This window comes from Poromitra crassiceps, assembly GCF_964638095.1.
Source record: "Poromitra crassiceps genome assembly, chromosome: 4".
NCBI lineage: Eukaryota > Metazoa > Chordata > Actinopteri > Beryciformes > Melamphaidae > Poromitra > Poromitra crassiceps.
Window position 1 is genome coordinate 62,392,451 of NC_139626.1, and position 21,027 is coordinate 62,413,477.

At 49.1% G+C, this 21,027-nt stretch overlaps 1 protein-coding gene across 1 annotated transcript in view; it reads right to left on the reverse strand.

Moving 5' to 3' along the window:
• Window positions 1-19,456, reverse strand: part of cnrip1a (cannabinoid receptor interacting protein 1a) — a gene marked incomplete at both ends in the record, with an annotated part of 29,668 nt that extends 10,212 nt beyond the window's left edge. The window contains 2 exons of the mRNA XM_083634545.1: window positions 10,220-10,364; window positions 19,278-19,456. Of these exons, the coding sequence (XP_083490671.1) occupies window positions 10,220-10,364; window positions 19,278-19,456 (324 nt within the window). The remainder of the gene's footprint in view (window positions 1-10,219; window positions 10,365-19,277) is intronic.
• Between the last annotated feature and the right edge of the window lie 1,571 nt (window positions 19,457-21,027).

Genomic DNA, 21,027 nt, shown 5'->3' on the forward strand with positions numbered 1-21,027 from the left:
ACGGGGCGCGTCAGTAGGCGGAGCTTGCGTAACAAATTCTCCCCCAGCATGCACAGCTTCTACGGAACTGACCATGCGGCAGGGGCGCGTAGCCTCTCACGTCCCGCCCCCCCCCATCAGGGTACCGGATCAAAAGGTCCCGGTGCCCAACAATATACTCATGACGGGTTCCGCTCCTTTGGCCACAAGAGACCATCTTTGTCCAACAGGCTCGATGCCTGGGAGCGTCTATGTTCCCCGTCCCCATTACGGCGCACCCTCCAGAAAGGGTACGCTCTACAGTTTGCCAGGCCCCCACCCACGTTCGACGGGACCCCCGATCCGGCCGTGGAGGGGGAGGCCAGGGACATACTCCACAAGGAGGTTATTCGCTCCTCGCCAAAGGGGCGATTCGCTCGGTTCCCAAGGCAGAGGTGCGCTTGGGTTTCTACCACAGGTACTTTGTCGTGCCCAAGAAGGACGTGGACCGTCGGCGTCTCAACAAGACGCTGAGGAAGTTCCCGTTCCGAATGCTCTCTTTTCCCCGCCTGTTCAAGGGGTTGAGACAGGGGGATTTCTTACTTCCGTGGATCTGAAAGATGCGTTCTTCCTTGTCCACGTGGTCAGGAGACACAGGAAATACCTGAGGTTCTCCTTCTTGGGGAAGGCTTACGAGTTCTGTGTCTTGTCATTCGGCATGTCTTTGAGCCCGCGAACCTTCGCGGTGTGCGTGGAGACAGCCTTGGCTTCCCTCCGCACAAAGGGGATCCGCGTCTTCCTATATCTCGACGACGCTCTCATGGTGGCCGACTCGAGGGTCCGTGCCAGGGAACATATTAAGGTGGTGACCGATCACCGGCAAACCTTAGGGTTTTTGGTGACCTGGCTCCCTGCGAGCCTTTCGCCAGAGAGACAGGCTCTCACAGTGCGGACAGCAAGGACGTTAGGTCTGCGTCCTCAGTGTCAGTGCATCAGTGCACAGTCATGTTGGGCCTGATGTCCTCAGCACTGCATGTGCTCCCACTGGGGAGGCTACACATGCGCCGGACCGATCACCTGCAAACCTTAGGGTTTTGAGTGAACTGGCAGAAGAGTTGCCTCGTCCCAGCGCAGGCGGCGACCTTCCTGGGGCTCGAGCTAGACTCCCGGGCCATGCGGGCCCGCCTTTCGCCGGAGTGACAGGCTTGCACGGTGTGGACAGCGAGGGCAATAGGTCTGTGCTCCGCGGTGTCAGTGCATCGTGCACAGTCATGTTGGGCCTGATGGCCTCAGCACTGCATGTGCTCCCTCTGGGGAGGTTACACATGCGTCCAAATCTGGTTCCTCAGGCTTCGCCTGGACCCGGCCAGGGACCATCATCGCAGGGTTCCTCTGACAGGTCAGGCCCGGCAGGCGCTGGCCATATGGGCGGACCCCCGCTACCTCTCGAGAGGCACTCGGCTGGGCCCTGTCCCGCTCAGGTTGGTAATTCGCACCGACGCCTCCCTGTGGGGATGGGGTGTGGTGTGCGGACATTTTTCGGCAAACGGCCGGTGGGAGGCTCAGGAGCTTTGCCACATAAACATGCTAGAGCTGGAGGCGATTCGCCTGGCTCTGCTTCACTTCCAGCGGATCATACATGGACACCATGTGCTGATTCGCTCTGACAATACGGCGGCGATCGCCCACCTGAACAAACAGGGCGGTGTGCGGTCGAAGGTGCTGAACCAGTTAGCGGCGGGGATTCACCTGTGGGCGTATCCCCGTCTCCTTTCAGTGTCGGTGGTTTATCTGCCGGGACGGCTGAATTATGGCGCCGACCTGCTGTCTCGAGGCTATCCCCGTCATACGGAGTGGTGCCTCCACCCTCAGGTGGTGGAACAGATTTGGGCCAGGGTTGGTCGCGCCCGCGTCGATCTCTTCGCATCGCGCCGCGCGACGCACTGCCCACTGTGGTTCCCGATCCAGGAGGACAGCCCCCCGTTGGGACACGACGCACTAGCGAACGCGTGGCCACGGGAGGGGCTCTATGCGTTTCCACCGATCCCCCTGATCCGTCAGGTATTGGACAGGGTGAAGGAACAGTGCCTCTGGCTCGTTCTAGTGGCCCCGTTATGCCCAAGGCAGACATGGTTTGCAGACCTGGTCTCCCTGGCGCAAGGTCCACCCTGGGCATTGCCGGTACGGGCGGATCTCCTATCCCAGGCAGAGGGGGAGGTGTTCCACCCCTCCCCAGGCAGGTGGAAACTAGCAGTCTGGCTCCTGAACGGGACCAGTTGCTAGCCCAGGGCTTGCCCGATAATGTGGTATGCACTATTCAGAGTGCTAGGGCTGCTTCGACCCGCACTCAGTACATGTACAAGTGGCGGGTCTTTTCGCGTTGGTGCACAAGTAAGGGCGTGGATCCAGTGAACTGCAGTGTGCGACCAGTTCTCTGTTTCCTTCAGAGCCTGCTTGACGCGGGTCAGTCCCCGCAGTCGCTTAAGGTGTACGTGGCCGCGATTTCTGCTTGCCACATGGGAATTGAAGGGAGCCCCATGGGGGCGTGCCCTTTGGTCTTGCGCTTCATGAAGGGAGCGCGTAAACTGCGCCCGCCGTCGCGGTGCGTCTTTCCCAAATGGGACCTGGTTACGGTGCTGGACGGGCTAACGGGTCATCCGTTTGAGCCCTTGGACTCCGCCGATTTAAAAGTTCTGTCTTTAAAGACCGCGCTGCTGCTGGCCTTGTCGTCAGGAAAGAGAGTTGGTGACCTGATTGCCCTCTCGGTGCAGCAGGCCTGTATGGTTTTTGGGAATGATGGGCGCAGGGTTACGTTGCGACCTAACCCGGCTTACCAACCTAAGAATATTAATGCCAGCTTTAGGTCTATGGTCATAGACTTATCAGCATTCTGTCCCCCGCCGTTCAGTTCGGGTGCAGTTACGCTTGCACATTCAAGATTCAAGATTCAAGATTTTTATTGTCACTCCATGGTACAAGTACCACGTGTGAAATTCTTGTGCAGTGGACTCCGTTTACGACATAGTACAAATAGGCAACAAGCAATAAGTAATAGGCAATAAGAAATAGGCATCAATAAGCAATAAGACAGCAATAAGGCAATAAGAAATAGGCATCAATAAGCAATAAGACAAGTCGGTGGCTTATACGACAGTGGCATATTCATTGCACATAGGTGCACATGTCATGTGCATACGTTAGACGTGTTCAGACATTCCAAATTCGACGTTTTATACATACATGTGCAAATAGCATGTACCTTATTAAACATACACTTAAATTTACAATTAAACGTTAGGCACCTTATTAAACATACACTTAAATTTACAATTAAACGTTAGGCATCCGTAATAGTAGCAGCTGCAGTACGGTACGGTACGACTACTGCACTATTTTGTGCATATTAAGGAGTCTTGTGGCCTGCAGGAAGAAACTGTTCCTCAAGCGATTTGTGCGTGTTTTTGGAACCCTGTATCTCCTCCCTGAGGGTAGCAGGGAGAACAGGCTGTTGTGGGGATGGTTTGTGTCTTTGATGATCTTCAGGGACCTCCTGAGGCACCGCTGGTTGTACAGTTCGTGCAATTCTGGCAGTTCACCTCCTGTTACGTGCTGGGCCGCGCGCCTCACCCTCCGTAGCGCTCTGCGGTCCATGGTGGTACAGTTCCCGTACCAGGCGGTGAAGCCGCCTGTCAGCAGGCTTTCAATGGTGCCTCTGTAGAAGTCCCCGATGATTTCTTTCCTCAGCCCGAATTTCTTCAGGCGCCTGAGTCCGTGTAGTCGCTGTTGGGCCTTTTTGACAACAGTGGCGGCCCAGGTCAGGTCAGGTCCTGGTGGATGTTGACTCCCAGGTACTTGAAGCTGTCCACCCTTTCCACCACTGTGCCGTTGATGGTGATTGGGGGGTGTGCGCCCCCCCCTCTCCTGTAGTCTACAATGATCTCCTTGGTCTTGGAGACGTTCAGAGAGAGGTGGTTGTCCTGGCACCATTGTTCCAGTACCCCCACCTCCTCTCTGTAGGCCGTCTCGTCGTCCCCCGAGATCAGCCCCACGACTGCTGTGTCGTCTGCAAACTTCACAATTGTGTTTGAAGTTTGAGTCGCCACGCAGTCGTGGGTGTAGAGGTCGTACCAGAAGGGGCTGGAGACGCACCCCTGGGGCGCTCCTATGCTCATGGTCAGTGGGGAGGAGGTGAGGTTGCCCACCCTCACCACCTGGCGGCGGTCTGTCAGGAAATCCAGGATCCAGTCGCACATTGCCGTGTTTAGTCCCAGATCCCTGAGTTTGCTTACCAGCCTGGAGGGTACTATGGTGTTGAATGCTGAGCTGTAGTCCACGAACAGCATTCTTACATAGGTGTCCTTCCCCTCCAGGTGGGACAGGGCGGTGTGGAGCACGTGTGCTACTGCATCCGCTGTGCTCCTGTTGGGGCGGTATGCAAATTGTAGCGGGTCGTGGTCCGGGGGGAGTGTGGGGTGGATCTTTGATATGACCAGCTTCTCAAAGCACTTGCTGGCTATTGGCGTGAGGGCTATTGGGCGCCAGTCGTTGAGGCTGGTCACTTTTTGCTGTTTGGGAATGGGGATGATTGTTGCTGCTTTGAAGCAGGGGGGGACTCGTCGGAGGGAGAGGGACTGGTTGAAGATGTCTGTGTATATGGGTGCCAGCTGGTGAGCGCAGGCCTTGAGGACCCGCTCGGGGATGCCGTCCAGGCCGGCTGCCTTGCGTGGGTTGATACGCAGGAACAACCGGCTCACTTCATCCTCAGTGATGGTGAGAGGGCGGTCTGGATCTGTGGGGGTGGGGGGTGGGGGGGGTTGGTGGTTGGGTGTGCTTGCTGTGCCCCGTAAGGGCGCTCTCGGCCTATGTGGCCAGGACAGGCCACGCGTTCGTTCGTGGTCTGCTTTGGGCAGAAGGCCCAGGGTGGGCCCCTTTCCAAGGATCGCTTATCACACTGAATAGTGGAGGCGATTGCTTTGGCATACTCTGCCATGGGTAAGATACCCCTGGAGGGTATCAAGGCGCATTCTACACGAGGCGTTGCGACATCCTCCGCGTTGTTGCGTGGTATTTCGGTGGAGGACATGTGCGCTGCGGCCTCATGGTCCTCTCATCACGCGTTTGTTAGGTACTACAGCCTCGACATGTCCGGTTCGTGTTTCGCGCATGCGGTACTGTCAGTGGCAAGAAAGTAGTATCGTTGCCACTCTAAAATGTCATACGGTCGGTCAGGCATGAACGTTGCCATGCAGCCGTGGTTCACCGATGCCTCTCGGGTCGCCCTGTGGGGTGCTCCCGGCATCAAGGGCGTCATTTGGCACTAGAGTGAGAGCTTGAGTTCGAAACGAAGTAAAACGTTAGGGTTGTACTACAACCCGGGTTTTACGAGTGAGAACGAGAGCTCTCACTACCCAGCGATGCATCGTTGGTTGCACCGATTCTCAGCGGGCTGGAAGAAACAATGAGTGGTTGTCCCTGGGGCGAGCGGACGTGACGTAGTCACGCGGGTGGCCGCCTCAGCCCCAGGGGGTACCACGCCACCTACTGGTGGGTGGTCGGTTTCAATGTTAAAAGTAATTTTCGGAGCGAAAATGACAGTCTTCCAGTGGCTGCGTACGCAGCGGATAAGGCACTAGAGTGAGAGCTCTCGTTCTCACTCGTAAAACCCGGGTTGTAGTACAACCCTAACGTTTTAGAGGTTTGTAATTTAGATAAACTTTATTTTATTGGGTTAACCACATTCTGACTATTTGGTGATGTAGTTCAGCCACCTGGTATTTCCCTCTCCAAATATGATGACCACCAGAGTGAGCATTCTTAACTTATGGGCCACAGTACCCATCTGACCTGAACCACTACTGTCCCATTTCCAACCTCCCCTTCATCTCCAAAACTCTTGAGAGGGTGGTTGCCGCCCAACTCCAGTCCCACCTCGACTCAAACAACCTCCACAAACCATTTCAATATGGTTTCTGCCCTAATCACAGCACTGAAACAGCCCTGGTAAAAATCACTAACAACCTCCTCCATGCAGCTGACTCTGGACTCCTCACCATCCTCATCCTCCTTGACCTCTCCGCTGCTTTCGATACCATCTCCCACCCACTACTTCTGGAGCATCTGGCGAACATTGGAATCACTGGTGTTGCACTTCCCTGGTTTGCATCCTACCTCACCGACAGACAACAGTTTGTCCAACTAGGGAACCACACATCCGGGTGTTCTGCCATTTGACCCAGGGGTCAGTATTGGATCCACTCCTATTCATCACCTACCTCCTCCCCCTGGGTAAAATCCCCCGTCACCATGGTGTCCATTTTCACTGCTACGCCGATGATACCCAGGTCTATATCTCCACTAAACCCACCACCGCTCTTCCTCCCACCTCCCTTACCACCTGCCTCCAGGACATCAGGAGCTGGATGAGCAGGAACTTCCTGAAGTTAAACGCCAGTAAAACCGAGGCCTTGCTCATCGGCTCCAAAATCATCCTCTCCAAAGCTCAAAACACCACTGCCCCAAACATCATCATTGACAGCTTCCCTGTTCCCTTCTCCACCCAAGTCAAGAGCCTCAGCATCATTCTGGACAGCACCCTTTCCTTTGCACCCCACATAAAAAAACATCACCCGGTCTGCTTTCTTCCACATCCACAACATCTCCAGACTCTGCCCATCCCTGTCCCAACACAGCACTGAAGTCCTCATCCACACATTTGTTACATCCCAGATTGATAACTGCAACTCTCTTCTCTCTGGCCTACCCATCAAATTGCTCAACAGACTCCAAATGCCTGGATCATCACCCGCACTAAATCATCTGACCACCTCACCCCTGTCCTCGTTCAACTCCACTGGCTTCCCATTCACTATCGGATTGACTTCAAAAACCTTCTGCTCACTTACAAAGCCCTACACAACCTAGCACCCACCCATCTCTCTGACCTCCTCCAGGAATACACCCCTTCCCGCTCCCTACGCTCTTCCTCAGCTGGCCTCCTGACCGTCCCCACCTCTCGCCTCAGTACCATGGGTGCTAGGGCCTTCAGCTGCTCTGCACCCAGACTCTGGAACTCCTTGCCCCCACACATCCAACAGTCTGACTTCATCACCACATTCAAATCCCACCTCAAAACCCACCTGTTCAAATTGGCCTACTCACTTTAATCATATAGTTATTCGCCTGCCGTGTGTATCTCCTGTCTTTTCTTATCTCTACGCTCGTCGTATTTGAATGGTGCTGGTGTTTGCCATGCCTGTTGTTTTTATGTATGATCTTTTAGAATGGTATGTCTCTTTTATGCACTGTACAATGACCTTGGGTGTTTTGAAAGGTGTCACCAAATAATTATCATTAGTATTATGCCACTTATCCCCCCGATTCGGAATTTTGACTGTTTCAGAGAAAAGGTAGGCCTATGTCTAAAGAAATCTCATGTGCAATAGAACGGTAGCAGATATCTCCATACAACTACTGGTTAGTGTTCAATAGCACCCTAGACAATTCAGTAATGGTATATTTTTCAGGGATTTCTGTTTTTCTGATAAATGAGAGAAAAGTGATGGAGTCCTATGTTCCTATCACCACAAAGTTTTCAATTCACAAGTTCACAAAACTAAAGCTATATTTACAGGACTATAATTCATTATCTTTTTAGGTAAATCATTTTCTGACTATTTGGTGATGGAGGGCAGCCACCTGGTTCATACCTCAGCAAATCTGGTGAGGAAAAGAGTGAGCATTCTCAAGTTATGGCCTTTTTTGTCACCTTTCCCCTATCGGACTGGCCTAATTTGGCTCTTTTTCAGGGATTGGGGTAGTTCTAAAGAACAACCAAAAAAACATTTTTTCCCCAAAAATAAAATTTGCAAAGAATCAATTTCATTAATGGGAGACCCTAAAGATAAGAAAAATCATTGTTGTCATTTGTTCTACCTCGGGTAGGGGTATCTCAAAATCTGAGGGCCCTTTCTGCTAGACTATTAGTGTGACTGATCTCTATGCTGATTGGACAGTCTGTCCAGTGTGACTAACCTCTATGCTGATTGGACAGTCTGTCTGTGCAGTGTGACTGACCTCTATGCTGATTGGACAGTCTGTCCAGTGTGACTGCCCTCTATGCTGATTGGACAGTCTGTCCAGTATGACTGACCTCTATGCTGATTGGGTATGCTGTGTGTCCAGTGTGACTGACCTCTATGCTGACTTCTATGCTGACTGTTATAGTGTTCAGGCAAACATCAGACTAGAGCAGAATAGGACAGGCCAGACTAGGCTGTAGATTAGCTAGATCCCCTATGTCCCAGTTAGCTCTGGTTAATGTCTAGAGTAGTCAGTGTGTCTGATCTTCTCCCCCCCCCCCCCCCCTCTCTTTCTCTTTCCCCCTTCCCCCGCTCCTTCCCCTCTTCTCCCTTCCTGTTCTCTCCTCTCCCACATTTCCCATTCCCCCCCACCTCCTCTCTTTCCATGCTCTTTCCTCCCCCACATCCCACCGCCCCCCCCCCTTCTCCTGCTCTCTCCTCTTTCTCTCCTCCTCTGCTCCTTCTCCTTCTCCTCTTCTCCCCAATTTTTCCCCATTCCCTGCCACTTCCTGCTCTCCCCTCTCTCACATTCCCCCTGCTCTCCCTCCCCTGCACCCTTCCACCTCTCCTTCTCTGTTCTCTCCTCCCCCACATTTCCCATTTTCTCCCCACCTCCTCCCTCTCCCTGCCCTCTCCTCCCCCACATCCCCCCGCTCTCCCTCCCTCCTCCACTCTCCTGCTCTCTCCTCTTCCCCCCTTCCCCCACTACCCTAAAGCATAGTACACATTCTACTCCAAAGCATGGCACCCATTCTATCCCCTCCAATATTCCGCCACTATTTAAAGCATGGCACCATTTCTTCCCTATAAGCAAGGCACCCATAAGCTCTATATGTGAACATGTGTTTATTTGGCAAAGGGACTCACTACTAAAGGCGTGCAGCCAATTAAATTAGGCATAGTTTGGTTGCTAAGAAATCGACATATGTCCGTTTGCAAGATGTGTGTCTATATTTCTCTATCATATAATTGTTCGATGTGTTATTATTACTACTGTCATTTGTTAATGTTGTGTCAGCTAGCCCTCCTTTCCCTGTTCTCTCCATATAGTCTCCCATACTCCTCTATACTCATACTCCATACTCTTCCATACGCTCTCTCCTCTCCCACATTTCCCATTCTCTCCCCACCTCCTCCCTCCCCCTGCTCTCTTCTCCCCCATATCCCCCCCCGCTCCCCCCCCCCTTTCCCCTCTCCTGCTCTCTCCTCTTGCTCCTTCCCCACCTCCTATACCCTCCAACATTACCCATTCCCTCCCCACCCCATCACTCTCTCACATTCCCCCTGCTCTCCTCCCTTCTCCTGCTCTCTCCTCTGCTCTATCCTTCATTTCTATATTTTCTATATTTCTCTATCAATTGTTCAAAATGTTATCTTTATTCTGTATATTCTTGCTACTGTTGTGTCAGCTAGAATTAGCTAGACATATTTTCTGTGAAGCCCTCTGAGACATGCTTGTGAATTAGGGCTATATAAATAAACTTGACTTGACTTGACTTGACTTGACTTGGACAGGCTGTCTGTCCAGTGTGACTGACCTCTATGCTGACTTGGACAGTCTGTCCAGTATGACTGACCTCTATTCTGATTGGACAGTCTGTCTGTCCGTCCAGTGTGACTGACATCTATGCTGACCACTTGGACAGGTTGTGTGTCCAGTGTGACTGACCTCTATGCTGACTTGGACAGGCTGTCTGTCCAGTGTGACTGACCTCTATGCTGATTGGATATGCTGTGTGTCCAGTGTGACTGACCTCTATGCTGACTTGGACAGGCTGTCTGTCCAGTGTTACTGACCTCTATGCTGACTTGGACAGTCTGTCCAGTATGACTGACCTCTATTCTGATTGGACAGTCTGTCTGTCCATCCAGTGTGACTGACCTCTATGCTGACCACTTGGACAGGTTGTGTGTCCAGTGTGACTGACCTCTATGCTGACTTGGACAGGCTGTGTGTCCAGTGTGACTGACCGTTATGCTGACTTGGACAGTCTGTTTGTCCAGTGTGACTGACCTCTATGCTGATTGGACATGCTGTCTGTCCAGTGTGGCTGACCTCTATGCTGATTGGACACGCTGTCTGTCCAGTGTGGCTGACTTCTATGCTGATTGGACAGGCTGTCTGTCCAGTGTGACTGACCTCTATGCTGACTTGGACAGTCTGTCTGTCCAGTGTGACTGACCTCTATGCTGACTTGGACAGGCTGTCTGTCCCCGCTCTTGGTGTGTGGGACGCCCTCCGTGTCGTACTGCCCGTGATAAACCACCGCGTCCTCATCCTTAGACTGCTGCTCCAGAGGGAAGACGATACCTCCGATGTTCATGTTGCTGTGAGGAAGAGAAGGTGATTATGCAAATCAGTTTGCTGTCATATAAGTCAAAAGAAACCAGAAAATTCACATTTAAGAAGCTGGAACAAGATAATTTTAGTCATTAAATATGTATCCAAACAATTAATCGATTATTTTAAAATATATATATCTTCTGTCTAATCGAACAATCGTTGCAGCTCTACTGGAGAGATGGGACACAATTTCAAAGCTGCTATCCTCAGGGTCGTCTGGTTGAGGAACAGTCTCTCTCACCACGAGAGGTTCAGGGTCGTCTGGTTGGGGAACAGTCTCTCTCACCACGAGAGGTTCAGGGTCGTCTGGTTGAGGAACAGTCTCTCTCACCATGAGAGGTTCAGGGTTGTCTGGTTGAGGAACAGTCTCTCTCACCACAAGAGGTTCAGGGTCTTCTGGTTGAGGAACAGTCTCTCTCACCACGAGAGGTTCAGGGTCGTCTGGTTGAGGAACAGTCTCTCTCACCATGAGAGGTTCAGGGTCATCTGGTTGAGGAACAGTCTCTCTCACCATGAGAGGTTCAAGGTCGTCTGGTTGAGGAACAGTCTCTCTCACCATGAGAGGTTCTCAGTTGTGCAATAGAAACATATTAGAAACATGGATCTCCATTGTTTTGATACAGTCTTGTCTCACCAGCCCATATGGGAATAGTTTAGTTGGTGATGATTTACTATTGAATGTGACAAGCTATAATCTCAGAGATTCCATGTAAATAAATGTCTGTTAACTCACCATCTGATAGTGAGTTAACACAATGGTGATTGAGCCTATGGCCCATTGATGGAAGCCTTTGCATTTTCAGTATTGCAGCATTTATGAACTTGGTGTCTGTGGAGACACAGGGTGGGCGGAGCCATCACAATAGACTCACTCTGTAGGTTACTGTAGGTTCACAGGGTGGGCAGAGCTAACACAATAGACTCACTCTGCAGGTTACTGTAGGTTCACAGGGTGGGCGGAGCTAACACAATAGACTCACTCTGCAGCTTACTGTAGGTTCACAGGGTGGGCGGAGCTAACACAATAGACTCACTCTGCAGGTTGCTGTAGGTTCACAGGGTGGGCAGAGCTAACACAATAGACTCACTCTGTAGGTTAGTGTAGGTTCACAGGGTGGGCGGAGCTAACACAATAGACTCACTCTGCAGGTTGCTGTAGGTTCACAGGGTGGGCGGAGCTAACACAATAGACTCACTCTGCAGGTTGCTGTAGGTTCACAGGGTGGGCGGAGCTAACACAATAGACTCACTCTGCAGGTTGCTGTAGGTTCACAGGGTGGGCAGAGCTAACACAATAGACTCACTCTGTAGGTTACTGTAGGTTCACAGGGTGAGCGGTGCTAACACAATAGACTCACTCTGCAGGTTACTGTAGGTTCACAGGGTGGGCGGAGGATTAGACCAAACCCTTGTGCCATCAAACAATTTATTTCCACCTAAATAAATATATGACACATAGTTTATTGATGTGCTCACCTATTACAATGGGTATTTCTGTATGTTTTCAAGTATTTTCCTGTGCCAACATTTTAAGACAGAGATAATTTCACCAACATTCAGTATTGAAAATGTAAACAAATAAAAATACAAAAAAAATTAATACACCAGGTCAGGGTACTCAAGTAACCCATTTTCAATGGTTGTACATGGAAAAAACGAAATGGGGAAAAAAGTTGTTCCGTTTTTGTTTTTCCGTTTCAAACTTTAAAGTCGAGGTGAACCCGTTGCATCTGAGTCCGTTTCAGACTGAAAACAAATTAAGAGGTGGACCATATACCGTGTCGATGATTTGATTGGACAATTCTGTCGACTGGCTTTGGCATCGGCCAATCCTGGCGTGTTCCACCCCCAAATCGGGTGGGATTCAGCGTGTTGTCGTGCTACGCGAGTGGGATCCGCAGAGTACCAGGCAGCCACCGGCTTCGTGCGGAGCGAGCGGACAATCCGAGGCATGGGTGCTGCCCGCCCGCCTGGAATCTCCGAGAGACGACCCCTGACAGCCAGGGAGGCGGCCAGGCTCGGAGGCGCGCGCCATTATCGTTATAAATGTAAATAATATTCCTGGAATGCGTGTTTTAACGAGCCAGTTACATTTCTTTGCATTCTTAGAGATTATAGTTTTTGTTTTTTGTTCATGTTTCTAACAATTGGCCAAGTTAGTACTTAGTTTATGGGATAGGAATTCTGCCAGATGACAGGCACTAAGCGCTATTTTCTACTTCATTTGGAAGAGAAAATTATCCTGAAATGAAGATTTGATTGACAGCTGCATGTCGTGATATGATTGGTTGAAATGGGGTAGAAATTTGATAGTACTAGGTGACGTTTGTCAGGATCGGGGTTAGACATGTGGGTCTATTCGCGGGTTGTTGAGGGCCAAGACACTCTCCAAGAGTAGGGGAGTTGTGGAACTTGATAGCTTGATAGCTGGGGCTGCACTGTTCAAGGTTTTGGGAACGGTTGCAGAGATGGCAGAAGTTGCTGGTTGCAGAAGTTGCAGGTTGCAGAGGTTGCCGAGATTGGTATGATCCTTGACGTGAGTTTATGAATCACTGGCGAGAGCCTGCCGGAACAGGCCCTTATAGATGTGAATATGACATCACCTGTGTTATGACATCACCAGCGAAAGGCATGAAAGAAGCTTATGAATCATGACATCATCAGTGATCGATGACATCATAGCAGGAATGACGACGTCAAGGTAGGAATGATGACGTCATCCTAACAGTACCCTCCCCTCAATGGACGTCACCTGGCGTCCAATGAGGCCATCAAGGATGGCATCTGGGAGACAAAAATCCGTAGGTTCTGGTGGAGGTGCTCTTCCGCAGGTGGTTAAACGCAGGTGGTTAGGCCCCAAAGGGGGTGTAAGAGAGTGAGGTGCTCTTCAGCAGGTGGTTAGATGCAGGTGGTCAGACCCCAAAGGGGGGGTAGGGCAGTGGAGGTGCTCCTCCCTAATACAGGATATCGAAGCCATAGATGGACCGATACGTAGATAGAACTTCCACCGGGTCCGGTGGATCCTCTGGGGCCGGCCATCCCCCGGGGCACGATCCAAACACGGGAGGCTGGAGACCATCAAAAGGGTCAAATGCCGCCGTCTCCGAAGGCAGAGCCGCAGGGGGATCTGACACAGCGAGGCCTGCCCTCCCGACCTGTAGTTTGGGGAGGTCACCCACCGTCTCCTCCTTTAAACGCCTCTTATTTCTTCTTGCTCTTGACCGAGGGCTGACGACACTACGGGAGCCTCCCAGCATGAGGCTGGAACCTACGTGTTGGTCAGGGACAGGAATTGGCTGCTGCTGGTGTACGGGTTCAGGCTCGGCGAGGGGAAGGTCCACAGGTTGTGCCTCAGGTACGGGTTCAGACTCTGCGAGGGGCAGGTCCATAGGTTGTGCCTCAGGGCCAGCAGACTCGGAGGCCCCCTCAGGGGGGACGGAGCCGATCTGCAGGCAGCGATTGAACTTCCCCATGAGACGATCGACAGTCCTCTCCAACTCCCTAACCCTCTTGGAGACACACTGCCACTCCTGGGTCCTGCAGGGAACGCTACCCAACCGTACAGATTTCTTGGCTGGACACGTAGAGTCTTGACCCACTGAGAGTACCACGGGCCGGCGAGCGGTGGGACCACTTACTGGACGCCGGGAGCAGGAGGAGAGGTAATGCCCGGCTCGACCACAGTACAGGCAGCTCCGGGTGTCCAAACGGCGCTGCCTCTCCTCTGGTGTGATGCGAACCCTGCCGGTCAGATCGCGGTACAGACGGCTGCTGGGGCTCAAATGTGGCTGCCCCTGCTCTGGGATGACGCGAACTCCCCCCCAGAATACGCGCTTAGCAGCTGGAGGCGACCGAGAGGCAGGGCTAGAAGCCTTCCGCTTAGCAGCTGGAGGCGACCGAGAGGCAGGGCTAGAAGCAACGGCCGCAGTGACTGGGGGGGTAGCAGGTCTGGAAACCTCCGGGACGACAGTGCCCTCGGAAGCTGGGGCAGGAGGAGCGGAAGGCTGTGGAATGACACCCTCCGGGGGATTCAGTCCGTCGAGACGATCCAGCCGGCCAACCAGTTCCACGACAAGGGAAATCAGAGCCTGGGTTGTGCTAAGCAGGAGGGCGTGCCGATCATCAGCCTCTTTTAGAGAAGAAGGCACAAGACGAAAAAGGTCTCGCAGAATAGAGGCCTGCTCTCGCTGAGTTGCCTGCAAGTCTTCGAGCGTGATAGGATGGGGGGAGATATCAGGATGAGTGGAGATATCCAGCTGACCCCCAGCTGAAGCGACCGGCCGGGTAACTGGCCTCTCGGGGGCTTCCTCCTTGATTGGGGTACCCGCTAAATCCATCTCAGAGTGGCTCACACTCTGAAACTCATACCTGCCCAGGAAGTTCGCCAGGCGAACTTTCTGGGTGTCAAGCAGGAAGCTTGGAGCGGCCAGCGGGAAAGCTGGCGTCTCAGGGTCTTCCTCCTTGATTGGGGGGAGAAATTTGCCCGCTAGATCCATTTCTGAGTGATTCATACTGTCAGGATCGGAGTTAGACATGTGGATCTATTCGCGGGTAGTTGAGGGCCAAGACACTCTCCAAGAGTAGGGGAGTTGTGGAACTTGATAGCTTGATAGCTGGGGCTGCACTGTTCGAGGTTTTGGGAACGGTTGCAGAGATGGCAGAAGTTGCTGGTTGCAGAAGTTGCAGGTTGCAGAGGTTGCCGAGATTGGTATGATCCTTGACGTGAGTTTATGAATCACTGGCGAGAGCCTGCCGGAACAGGCCCTTATAGATGTGAATATGACATCACCTGTGTTATGACATCACCAGCGAAAGGCATGAAAGAAGCTTATGAATCATGACATCATCAGTGATCGATGACATCATAGCAGGAATGACGACGTCAAGGTAGGAATGATGACGTCATCCTAACAACGTTAGCAAACTGTAAATTACTGTTATCAATGAAATCTTGAAAAATGAACTTTTGATGTGAAAAAGTGTGAAAAACTAAAGAAATTAGACTTTTGTGATTTTTTTTGCATACATTATTAAATAGGTGCACTGCATACCCAGGTATTTGAACTAAAATAAAATAAAAGTCATTTTTGGGTTCAGCTCGACTTTAAAATGGAAAAACGGATTTTTTTTTTTTTTTTTTTAAAGCTTCACTTTTTGTGTGTGTGCTAAATTCATGGCGGGCCACTTAAAAACGGGCAGCAGGTCTACAGGGACCATGGGAGTCTCCAGACCACACTTTGACGACCAAAGCAATCCATAACTCACACACATTCCGTTTTTATCCCCCACCAAAGAGACTATGGATCGGTCTGTCCATTTAGTTCATTCGTTCGTTCGTTCGTTCGTTCATTAATTTGTTAGTTTTGTTAGTCACACTGCAATGTTGACTTTGTGCCACTAGGGGGCAGCTCAGTGGTAAAGCAAGTTAAATTGATCATAGGTAACATAATAGTCTACACCAGGGGTGTAGACTTCTCATGAAGGGCCAAAACTCAATCTGGGTGGAGGGCCAAGGGCCAAAAATAAACGTTGTGGAATTACATTAAAATGTATTGTGTTTTATAGAAAATTAACATTCTAAATCTAAAATAACATTTTAATATAATAATCTACTTTTTATCTGTTTGGTAATTGTAATAATTTGCAATTGGTTATATATATTTAAAAATACATCTGCATTTGTGGGGAGCTTAAACATTTAATCAGTAAACACCCAGTTAAAAACAGTTGTATTTTCCACCTTTGTAATCAAGAGAGAAATTTGACTTAATTCACAACTTGAAAAATCCTCAAGGTACTTTGAAAATCAGCTTTATTGTCCATCTTTTGTAAACAATTTGCCATGACAATTTGCAGGGATGCAATCTCAGGAGTGAACACAGCAGTGGCGGCCGGCCACTAGAGAGCGCCAGGGCGCCGCCCCACCTACTTTATCCACATGAAGAAGAGGGAAATAAAACGTTATAGGCTATATATATATATCGCTGCTGTCGTTCCAGGACCTCGAATTTCCAAAACAGAAACTTTTCAGGAAGTAAAAAAAACCTGTTTGCTCTTAAACTACTGAACCAAATGTCGTCAAAGTTGGCACATGTCTTAATTATAGTTAGTTTCCCGCTGAATGTGTCATTACTTTATAAATATCTGACCTGGATAAGCTCAAATGATGTTGTTTATATTATCAGTCCGACTTGGAAGCGCTTTCTCATGGCCAGTCAAGCGGGAGGCAGCCGCATCCTCATGCACGAGCCCCCAAGCTCCAGGCCGCGGGCGCGCGTGCAGGAGCAGCAGCATTGCCCCTCGCCTCTCATGGCCGATTTGGGGCTTTCGCATGGGGTGAGAAATAGTCTGACATAACGTAACGTTAACGTTACATTATTCTCGTCAGAAAGCACTCCGATTTGCATGTTAAAACAAGTTTGCAGCCTAGGAATAACTGGAAAACATTTGATTGATATATTAACGTCAGAGGAAGCCAGGATGAGTCAAAACGATATGAGAAATACACAGCGCGTCTGCCGTGTGTCTTTTCCGGGTTTAGTGTCCTGCGTGGGGGGGTACACACGGAGGTAGGGGGGGGATTTCGAGGTTTGACTGACAGATTGAGGGCGAATGGCGTTACGAGATTTACTCACAAGCTCGTTTTAATGCTTTTCCATTGGTTGCATTTGTTAAAAACCACACAGAGACGTGAAGGGTGACCAATGGCATTGATTCATGACAAAAAGTAAGAAAGTGAAAAAAGTGACATTCGAGGTCCTGGCCCGACACCGACGATATATATATATATATATATTTATTTATTTTTATGAGCGAGGTGAATATTAGATAGTGAGTATATAATCTGCAATAAATATGTAGATTCATAATTATCTACATGTGTACTGTTTTGGGGTCAATATTTTCTTGCACCGAATTGCCACGGACGCCGTCCGAGGACTTCCGGTTTACTTCCGGTTTCCACCAGTGCAGACCATTAGAGTATCAGGATCTGTGTAGTTGCACATGCGCTGTTCACTCTCAAAAACAAAGAGATTTGGAAGGGCTCTGGGCGCACGTATCTAGCGACCGGGTGGAGGTGGGGTCAGGTACAGTGAGTGTCGTGACGTAGGCTAGGCTACGTAGATGGGTAGCGACCATAGGGTAGCGACGCAGTATATATAAACACTAGTAGCACTCCCACGCCGACGGCTTTGCAGCACGCGCGCGAAGCAAAGAAGTTTGTTTTCAACTGCCATAAAACACAAAAGACATTTTGCAAGAATGGAGAAAGAAAATTCTGTGAAGTCACTCAAAACGACGCCGTTTAAGAGATGGAATTGACAGGAGAAGCATCGAGTGAAAGAGCTTGGACCAGATCACCCTGAGCTCGCCATTAAACAACAGGCTACAGACAGAGGAAGAAAATACACTCGGGGTCTTTTTCAGACGTTTCTAGTAGCTAGTAACGTCCGTTACTACTTGCTTGATTTAGGGCTGGAGTGGACGATAATTCAATAGCCTATTATTGTTGTCTTTCAGTGGAATCATCGTGATGATATGAAGTTATTTTAATAGTGACATTTTTGCTGTCTAAATTGATGATGACAAGCAAATGTTACTTAAAAACTGATCAAATGAGGTATGGCAGGAATATTATTTGAAAATATAAGGTTTGTTTGACATCACCATTCAGTTCAATGAGATGAACACTGATTTTGCATACGTGAAACATAGATATTGATATTGAGAAGAATCCTTATGATTATCATATTGATTTCAACCCCATCGTCCACGCCTATATATAGCCCTCCCTGGACAACAATGCACCAGCCGCTACTGGAACACAGTATATCTGCAGCCACATTCAGACACTGTTTCACAAAGTCACCACATGAAAAAGCTTGTCCACCCTTTGCAATCAGTGCAGATATCTGATAACTTGCCCGAGTTGCATTCTGGATAAAAAAAATCGGGGGATTTTTATTTTTATTTTTATTTTCAAAATCCGTGGCGGGCCGAAACAAACAGAGCTGGCCCGCGGGCCCCACATTGGGCACCACTGGTCTACACGCTCTACATACTTGGAGACATCAGTCTGAGTTGATGTGTTGAAGTGACCGTCATTTGAAGAATTTTTGGGTGACATCTTAAAAGGGCTTTATAAAAGAAACTTGATTGATGTAGGGCTATGTAACTGTGAACGAACACGTCACTGAAGCACACCCTCTCATGTCATATTTATTTATTTATTTATTTATTTATTTATTTATTTATTTATTTATTTATGTATTTGTTTATTTATTTATTTATTAACCTGTGGATCCTGGACCCATTCCTCACCCACCTGAGCTGAACAAGCACACACACACACACACACACACACACACACACACACACACACACACACACACACACACACACACACACACACACACACACACACACACACACACACACACACACACACACACACACACACTGACTAGGCTACACTTTCACCTACACACAGGCTACTTTACTGTGCACTGTCAGGCAAACGACGCCTCCTGTCACCAGCTGCCATGAAAAATACATTGTCCAGCAGCATCCAGGTCCGTCCAGGCATTATTTATTAACGCAGATAGCCTATCAGGTGCAGGCAGCAGGAAGGCCACCACGAGAAAACATGCACCAGCTTTACTGCTTTATTTTCAATTTATTTGCGTCAAAATGTCAAGGGCCTTTCATTGATATCCTATATCCCTGTGTGGACATAGCCTTTGTAGGTAGGCTATAGGCTATATTGCGGGGAATTAATTCTATGATTAAATATCTGACCCAACACACTGCATCCCTAACATGAACATATAACACTAATAGTAATCCAAATATGAGAATGAATGATTTGTGTGTTGATTGCATGTCGGCTTACTTACGTGGCCTCCGTGACGCCAGGCTTCACCACCACCTCTATCTTGTACTTGGAGCCTGTGAGCAGCTTGATGGTGCGGGTCTGGCCGAAGCGGGTGCCATCCACCTTGAAGAAGACCGGCCCGTCGTTGGGCTGGATCTTCAGGCAGATGGAGATGTTGATGATCGGCGGCACGTCGTCCATGATCCCGGGTTATTTCTGCTCGTGTTTGGTCCCGTTGGGCAAGCGAGAGCGGATGACGCGGTGATGCTGAGGAGAGAGAGAGGATCGACCAGCAGGCTCACAAGCTAGCCACAAGGAAACAGTACGAGTTCCGGTCGCAGCTTTCAAAATAAATGCCTCGCTGGCGCACAATGTAGAACAGTGATTCTCAATGCGGGGGTCCATGGACCACCAAGGGAAAGTATGTTAAATGTAATTGTCAGATTTGGGTCTGAGACTAATCAAATGGGGGTCTGTGTGGCTCTAACATCGAGGTCCTTGATAGTGTGTGTGTGTGTGTGTGTGTGTGTGTGTGTGTGTGTGTGTGTGTGTGTGTGTGTGTGTGTGTGTGTGTGTGTGTGTGTGTGTGTGTGTGTGTGTGTGTGTGTGTGTGTGTGTGTGTGTGTGTTTAAGAATCGCTGATATAGAGTAGTCTGCCATTAGTGGAAATTAATGAATAGCCTATTTTTTAGCAAATAATGTGTAGTAATTGTAGTAAACTTTAAAATCAACAAGCAGTGGCACATTTGTTCCAAAAGCAGTGCTGGGGATTAGAGCCTAGCAAACTAAATGTAGGACAAAGAGTAGGCTATGTTTGTGTGGGACAATGTGGGGCATGTTACAATAGGACTGTAACTAACAATTATTTTCCATTGATTAATCTGTCGATTATTTTAGAATAACCAATGAATCGTTTGGTCTATATAAAATGTCACCAAATGGTGAAAAATGGTGATCATTTTTCCCCAAAGCCCAAAATGACATCCTCAAATGTCTTATTTTGTCCTGACCAAGAGTCAGTGTAGTATTTCTTGACATAGGCTACTCCTTTTGGACATGTAATATTGTGTTATATAGGGTAAAGCGGGGTAATAAGCCCCCCCTTCAGGACAAAGTCTATTTTCTTTTAAAATACATACTTTGAATATAAATATAATTTATACAGAAGAAGCATGCTAAAATGAACACATTTAGAGGGTAGTTAAATCAGAAAGACATCTTTATTATTATATTTATATTGTAACCCGGGGAAGATGCCCCCCCCCCCCCACACACACACACACACACCAAAAAAAGACCAAAAAAGCATTGCTCTCAGTGATACTCACCCTGTATAAACAAAGGTTAAAAAAATCCATGATTCTCATATTAACAGTTAAAAAAAAGTTTGTACATGTACATTATATCTTTGTAAAAAAACGGATGTTTATTTTGTAGGCCTACGTCAACATATTAGATCACTTTACCTCAAAACCACTTCTTTCCATTTCCTCCCACCAGTCAAATTATTTTTGATGCTTTTTCAAATATTAGCAAGGCAAATACCATACAAAGAAAATAGCTGCAAAGAAATGTGGCTCCATCTAGTGGTCAGGAAGGGAAACAGAGGGATTCTTCTTACCTTGGAGGATTTGATTGCTGATGTAATGGTCATATTTTGTGTTTGGTAAATGGCCTACATTTATATAGCGCTTTTATCCAAAGCGCTTTACAATCAGTAGGTACATTCACCCATTCCTACACCGTCGGCAGCAGGCTACCACGCAGGGTGC